Source organism: Diadema setosum, chromosome 18, assembly GCF_964275005.1.
Source record: "Diadema setosum chromosome 18, eeDiaSeto1, whole genome shotgun sequence".
Taxonomy (NCBI): domain Eukaryota; kingdom Metazoa; phylum Echinodermata; class Echinoidea; order Diadematoida; family Diadematidae; genus Diadema; species Diadema setosum.
The window spans coordinates 8,586,399-8,594,786 of NC_092702.1; the positions used below are offsets into that span (position 1 = coordinate 8,586,399).

An 8,388-nucleotide genomic window follows, 5' to 3' on the forward strand; every position below is an offset into this window, starting at 1 on the left:
GATGAAGGTAGGGCAAAGGAATAGAATATTAGAGAATGTTTAAAGAAAAAAAAATCCCCAGAACCAAAAGTTATACAGCTAATACAAAATACAACGTTCTATTAGTAAATACATTAACAAAGGTAATTTCAAGTTTGTAATGGCGGTTGAGGGAATACCAAATTAAGGGGGGAGGGGGAGGTGGCGAATGGTGCAATGCCTTCCCCATTTTCAGCATCTTCTTGAAAGATCCATGACAGATTTTCAATAAACGTTGTAGGTAGCATTCCCAGGGTAGCTAAATTCCGTATTGTCCCGATGGGCACCGAGTCCAGGGGGTGCATGGTACCCTTGCCCCACCCCCCTTTGACATCCCCTCATACGCCATAATATACTTGAAAATACGTCATAATCATGATAAATGTACTTACTCTAGTACGATACCGTATTAGGTACATCACATTTGTTCTGGATAATTTGGGGAGCCTTTCCATTATCCGTTTATGCAAATCTGATTTAATTTTGATTATTAATTATGGAAACTTTACCTCGGACGTCTGTTAAATGACAACATGTTTGTTTGTCTGTTTGTTTGTGTGTGTGTATCTGTCTGTTTGTGTGTTTGTTTGTTTGTTTTCTAGCTTCTTTCCTGTGCAGGATGGGGCCCCGCGGGACCAAGCCTCTCTTGATCTGACTTTCACAGCTTGTCATGGCATTGGATTTACGGCTTGATGAATCTCCTACTCTCTACAATTAGCTGATGCAATATTAACTTAATCTCATCAACATAGGTTGATGAGCATGAGAGACATTTTGGTGCCCACTGCAAACAGACGAACGCATTAACTTGAATATTACATGAGCCTATATATAGTTACTGCGTGTTTCCAAACTGGTTACGATTGATCATCAAGTGAAATTGATGTTCTGAAGCTCCAGTTCGCAGCAAAGTGTAGCTACGTGGCAAGTGCTTTTAAACGTGACTACAAAATGCCCACATAACAAAGGAACTCTGGAACATTGTATTTTTCTTGTAAAAAAACGTCTTTGACAGTTTCTATCCTCATCCACAAATCCTTTAGCACTTCGTGGATAGAAGACTTAAACAGGACACGGAAGTTGAAGCAGGATCATCGGACATACAATGGACATTTGCGTGCAACCTTGATTCAGTCTTTAGGAAGCAGCCGCCTCCTTCTTCCTATCAATGTTCATGGTTCATCCATTATAGCTGAATTCTGTCAAGAGCCTGATGATACCCCATTTTTCTGTTGAATAAAGGGAGAACGTGACCACATTTGAACATTTGGACATGTCTCGTTTAATTCCAAACCGTTTGCCCCATCGTACAACTGCATTGACAGGAGCAGGAATTACAGTTCCCAAAACAAGGAGATTGTAAGGCATGAATGTGGCGGAGTAGAGTCATGCACCATAAAATCCCTCGGGGTAGCGCAACCTCTCCACCTATATACGCCGTTACGTTTCCATTGACACTTCACACTCCTCAAAACCAGCATTTTTCACTGAAGAAGGTGAGTGTGTTATAAAAATGGCGGCAAAATGCATGGCAATGCTGAAGAGTGTGTGCACAAAGAAAGTCATCATTCCATCTATCGTCTGGTTCTTGTACCTCGGCCTCGGCGCCTACATGTTCAGTGCAATCGAAGGGGACAAGGAGAAATCATATTTCAAAGACGAGGACGAATGGCTGGAAGAAGTTCTCCGTGAGGTAAGATGAATTGTAAGCTGTGTGCATCAAGGAAGAACACATGAAGATAATATCTTCATCTTCAACCCTACATGTATAATTATCATAAGGTTGGGCGTGATAATAGATACACATCACTCCTATTTGCGATCTCTGTCCGCTCTCTTCTTCCCTCGCCTATAAATACGATGTAGACATGATTTAGGTCTCACTCTGATTAATTTTGTTTCACAAACAATATCCACCTTACAGTGAAAGAGCAGTGTCTGGATTGGTTGCGTCTAATACAGCTATACGGTGAAAGAGGACAAGTTATTGCTCTCTTCTGCGACTCTCTCTATATATATACAGCATTTTGGAATACAAAGTAAAGTTGCATCTCAGTGTACGAACTTCCTTTGCTTGCCAAAGCTGAAATTCGATTTCAGATCATCTACAAGCCTCTCCGTATTTTTTTCCATGTTTTGAAGATCTGATTTGATTTGATATCATTTCTGCACTTTCCACAAAATTAATATAGCGTTTGCGAAAAACTTTCCAAAAATGATCATACTGCATTGGAAAATAAAAATACATATACCGATTATACAGTATACTTCCCTCTGATCCCTTCAGTTTTATGACAATGTATGAGTATCGTAAGGTTCTACAATTGCATTGTACACTCTTTTCATTCTATTGATGAGTCAATCTGTTTTGAGACTTTTTTTTTTCCATTTTTTCATATATATGATATATATATATATATATATATTTTTTTTTTTTTTTTTTTTTAATCCTGTTCTTAATATGATTGATTCCACACGACAGGCCATAGATGAAACAGATGCTTTGTACAAGAATCTGTCATTCCCGGACGAATGCATATCAAAAGAGGACCTCATAGGCGCAGTGAATGTCACCTCTGAACTTCGCGTAAAAGTGCAAAACTGGACGGACAAGATCATGCATCGGTTCCATCCCATGAAGTCGGACTATAGATGGGATATGACTGGTGGAATTCACTTCTGCTTGACGGTCCTATCGACGATAGGTAGGGCAATAAAGAATGGACGGTTTTTAAAGGAGACCTTCAGATGATTTTCAGACTTTTACATTTGAAATACTATGAATTAGTTATACCGAGTATCGAGTTTCAGAATTTATAGTGATTGGGTTGAGGGATAAGATTTTTTTTTTCTTCAAAATTTACAACAAATTGCAATGAACAAGGATGATGACGTTAAGCGTTTGTTAAGCAAATGTTTTATTTCTGCAATATATGAGGCTCCCATGTCATGAACAGTGTTCAGTGTAATTCACTCAAGATTTTTCTCAGTATTGTTTCTCTGCTCAAGAACCACAATAAATTCAAGAATTCAAGACTTGAAATTCAAGAAATGTATTCAATTCCATCGAGACGGCGTATGTGATTCTAATGGCGAACATTTTGTTGATTAATTTGTTTTGATTATGATTTATTCGTTCCTTTATCTTCTTCATACACAAATCAAGGTGCATATTTTCAATATTTTTGTGGTTGCTGGAATTACAATATGTGTGCATGCAGAGTGATATAATTGAAATAAAGAAAACAAAGTAACCTAACAGAAGAGCCCCAACCCTAGTAAGACTCGCTGCGCTGACATTTTATTTTTGTAAAAATTATTATTTGGCGCACAATTTTTGAAGGCTTTAAATGATAATGGTCGCCAACACTTGTCTCTTTGCTAAAAAATTATCATCCTTGTTGTATTGCCTTCCTTTCTATTTTACCTGTATTGTAAGTTATTTTTTTTTTTTTTAGTAAATATGATAATGGACACACCGCCGGCGCCACGTTTTCAAAAGTGGTTGGGGGCACTTCCGGGTTTCATGAGCTAAGAAGCAAGCAAAAAAAAAAAAAAAAAAAAAAAAAAAATCCTTCAGCGCAACTTCTGGTGCCACTTCCGAGTTTCTTTAGCTGACAAGCAAAAAAAAAAAAAAAAAAAAAAAAAAAAAAAATGCCTTACCGTGCTCACACTTCCAAGGTTCAAGATTTCAATTTCTTTCTAGTACCACTAAAAAAAGAGTGGGGACGGAAAACTTAATTGACTGAACAAATTAATGCTACTTGTGAAATTTGCACAATGTTACTTTATATTCCCGTTGTCTTGCCGTATTGCTACTTGTTTTGGTCAACCACAGGGTACGGCCTCATTGTTCCAAGAACACAGCAAGGTCGATTGGCCTGCATCGTATACGCTTCCATCGGGATTCCTCTGAACATCGTGTTTCTGGCGGGAGTCGGGCGGGTGCTCGCTCACCTGATCGACTGCAGCTACCGGCGTTGGCTTCTCCTCTTCGGCTGCGCCAAAGTCTGCAAAGAATCAACGATGGCAATGAATCACAGAATCAAGCCCAGAACCGACGGAAAGTCAAAGGTAGTCTCACACTGGAACCGTATAAGCAAGAAGGTCAGCAGCGAACAAAAGCATGCCCAGACTGAAACAGAATGCAACAAAATGGCAACTCTACCGAGAGCAATATTCACGGTTGCATATAGCGACTGGTCCGTGCCTAGCACCAGTAGACCCGAGCAGAATGCAGAAAAGGCCGCCACCATGCCGGACGATTGTCCCAGGCCGGTCTCGAAAGGAAATGAGGCAGGTGAAATTCATTGCGAAGAGGAGCTCCCCGACAAACCCGTTGCTCCACTGTGGTACGTCTCTCTGTTCATAACGACCTACATGACTGCCTTTATTCTGCTCCTGTACTTTTCCGATTCCGCTAATGACGACTGGACGTTTATTGATCTCTGCTACTACGAATTCGTTACCTTTTCGACGATTGGATTCGGAGACTTGTACCTGAAACCCCCGAAGGGACATTCGCGTCGATTGCTTGTATTCATCGACGTCGTTGTAGTCATCATTGGTATGGCATCCCTGTCGGCCATCGTCAACATCGCAGCTTCTACGGAACGCCTCGACAAGGCTGTGACTTGGGCCCTCGACATCTTACTCAAGATTTGGACTTATATGGCACATACTGCCCGTCGCCTTTGCCAGAGTCAACGTAGTGGTCGTTGAGACATAGATCGATGGTGTTTTTTTTTTTTTTATCTTTTGAAGATGCGGAAAATGACCAGGGCTTTGTGAAGTAGTCATCAAGTGATTGGTGAGTCTTTTCCTCTTCGACAAGGAAAACAAGAAGGCCAATCGCCTCCCCATTAATTGAAGGATAAACCAAACTTCGATTGTCTTGTAAGGACGAAATCAATTTTGTGGAACATGGATTCTTGTTCACTTTGAAGGCGTATTATCATTTATGTTTACTTTACGGAATCATGTTTTAATGTGTATTCATAACGAAGACATTTTATCAATAATATTCTACACTCGAGTTACGCCTTGGTTGCTTGTGCACTTGAAAACTATTCAGTAACTTTACAATGACATTGCAAGACGCTCTTTTCCCTCTTTCTTTTTATTTTAAGAAGTCATATGGAGTGTTATGTCAATGTTGCAGGTGTGCAACGACTTTTTGCGATCAGATATAAGATGCCGCTTTTTTACGAATAGCCGACTCTCAAGTACTTGTAAAGTTTTTGTCAAAACTTTACCTATGTTTCCACCTATCTTTTCCTTGCCTGTCGCTATCGATTTAACTTAAAGAAGAGCTTTGTTCTATGAGGTAATGTCTTCAAACCAAAGTGCTGTATTCTACGTATGCAAGTGTTCATTGCAATATTCTAACAGTGATTTGAAGTGCCTTTGCCATGTCTACTTCACTTTCTAATCAGTTCTTTTTTTCTCTGTGACTAGTATGTGACAGGGATTTACTGTATTTGAAATAAGAATGATATCTCCAAATGTTTTATTACCGATACTGTATATATGTATATATGTATATACATAAACATTCGCATATACATAACATAATGCATGTACATCACAGTAAATAACTAAAGTGGTGATTTTAGTGACAAATTGAGAGAAAGAAACTGAGACGACGTGCATCCTAATCAATTCTTCTGCAGTAGATATTGATTTTAGAATTTTTTCATGAGAATTACGCTCTGCTTTTTTTTTAAATAAAACAAAAGTATCTTTAATTAAGTACAGTGTAGATATTTTTCCTCAAGATCTGATTGTACGGAAAGTCACTGGTCGATTTTCTATGATATACAGCGTGTACAGTATGAACTTATTTGTAAAAGACTATTGATGCGAATGTAAAGAGGGCTCAAATAATTATTCAAAGGAACCAGATGAATCAAGCAGTCCTTTCAAAAATCTACGCATTTGCAAATGAGTGAGTGAATTAGGGTTCAATAAAGTAAAGAGTAACTGGACGTATATTCCTATTAGTTTTTAATTCATAATGGATGATATTAAACACCGGAATTTTGCGGCATAACAGGCTACTGCTATGCGCGTAGCTATAGGAAGAGCACACTAATAATTGTCGATTTATATTTGATTATTTGGGACCATAATCTTGTTTTTAAGCGAGACCAATCTCACAATAATGTATCGTCGCTTATCAAGAAATGGTATGGGAATCAAGCAATGATGAATACTAAGGATCCAACTGAAAAGATAATAATTATGTGAATTCAGAATCAGCCAGTGACATGCACGTGAAATGCACTAGCCTCGTGCGGTATTCATACACATTCGGTGCTGATATTATACGTGTCATTTATTTATTTAAAAAAAACCCGTATGATCTTGGCAGTGAGAACAGGATGCCAAAGGAGGGACCCATGTGAGAATCAGTCAATCGGGAATGAGCATTGTGACAGCTTACGTTTGGCTTTCAACCAATCGGCAGGTTTTACGTAAATGAACCCGAGGCGGGTGTATGAGAAAAACAATGGTTGAAAGGAAGAATTCACATTAATGACCTCAAAAGTCCTCATTTAAAATATTCACGTACAGCTGTCATATAGGAGATATTGAATACTGCTGGACTTTTTTGCTGCCTCCGCCACGAAGTGGTGCCGGAGGCATTATGTTTTCGGGTTGTCCGTCCGTCCTTCCGTCCGTCCGTCCTTCCATCCATCCGTCCGTTCGTCCATCCGTCCGTCCTTCCGTCCGTCCTTCCGTCCGTCCGTCTTTTCCGTACGTCCGTAATGAATTTTGTGGATAGCCTAACTAAAAAACCTTTTGAGGTATCCTAATGAAACTTGGCATGTACGAGTACGTGTATTAGGGGATGAAGCTGTGCCTATCAACTTTTGTGTGCACATGCTTAAGGTCAAAGGTCAAAAGGTCAAGGTCAAATCTGTAGAATTTCACTATTTCCACCATATCTATGCAATGCCTGAAGATATTTTCTTGAAACTTAGTGTATACATGTATTACCCTATTACAATTCTCTGGTGAAAGTTTGGGGTCATGAGGTCAAAGGTCAAAAGGTCAAGTAAAAATAGTAAAACTTCGCTTTTTTCCCCCGTACCTTTGAAATTGTTCAAAGTATCTTCATGGAACATAGTATATATACATGTACTGACTGGCAGTGATTATCTAGAGAATTTATGGTTCAAGGGGTCGAAGGTTAGGGGTCAAAGGTCAAGGGTAACACTTCAAAATTTTACTATTTCCCTCATATTTATGCAATGCCAGCAGGATTATTATTTTTTTTTTTACACTTGGTGTATGCATGTATAACCTAATAGAGATTCTCTGGAAACTTTCTTTTTTTTTTCTTTTTTTTTTGCCTCAAAGGTCAAAAGGTCAAAGATCAAGGGAAAGTGCTGAACTAACTCTTTCCTCCATATCTCGGAAGTGGCTCAGGTTATCTTGAAACTTATTACATATTTATGGATGTTCTACCTGACAGTGATTATCCTATGAATTTTAGGGTCAAAGCCAGATGAAAATGTTAACAATGTACTTTTCAATACAGAAATTGCACTTTTTCTACATACCTTGAAAATTACTCAAGGCATAAACTTATGAATGGGTCAAAGTCAAGTTAAAGTCCTTAAATCCCCAAATACATGCTCTCCTATTCATCCAATTAAACCTAGGTCAAGGAAGATGAACATTCAACACATTTGTGACAAACTTGTCGACAAACTTGTCATTTTAATATTTTGCCAATTTTGTGAAAATGTAACCACACATTGTCCACATATACTATAGACCTATTAGGAGAATCATGCATTATGGCGGAGGCATACCAGTCGCCTTCGCGACATTTCTAGTTACATTCATTCATTGATTCATTTCATTTCATTTATTTCATTCTTTCTTTTTTTTAGCAAACGTAACACGAAATGAATCAGAATATATAACATAGGCATGTATTCAACTTTACCTGGTAGATAATGGTTAACAAATAAAAAATTATACATGCATACCAGCAAAATACAAAGTTATGTCTGGAGAAAAAAAAAAAGAATTGAGAGGTCCACTGAAAAGCATGCTTGTAAATTGTGAACCACCCAAAGAATTCTTGTGAACATACTTGTTTACAAAGGCAGGACAGAACAAGACAGGAGAAACACAACGACATTACATGACTTGACAGAAGGGTATACCATTGAAAGTATAATAAAGCACAACAGTATAATGGAAAGAAAGGAAAGAAAGAAAAAAAAAGGAAAAGAAATGAAAAGCCCACACGCTGAACATTCAGATCGGAAGAGGGAATTGAGGTGCTTCAGAGCTCGAGCAGCTGAGCAAAGTTTGTACAAATAAGATTATGTAAAAATTACACAATGATGA

The 8,388-nt window shown here is 38.4% G+C and overlaps 1 protein-coding gene across 1 annotated transcript; it reads left to right on the top strand.

Annotated features, from left to right (window-relative positions):
- The first annotated feature begins 2,562 nt into the window (after nt 1–2,562).
- Nucleotides 2,563–4,748, top strand: LOC140241969 (potassium channel subfamily K member 18-like). Its single transcript, XM_072321713.1, has 2 exons — nt 2,563–2,723; nt 3,857–4,748. Exons 1-2 carry the CDS (start codon nt 2,636–2,638, stop codon nt 4,738–4,740), a joined length of 972 nt encoding a protein of 323 aa, XP_072177814.1. The 5' UTR covers nt 2,563–2,635; the 3' UTR covers nt 4,741–4,748.
- Nucleotides 4,749–8,388: the final 3,640 nt, after the last annotated feature.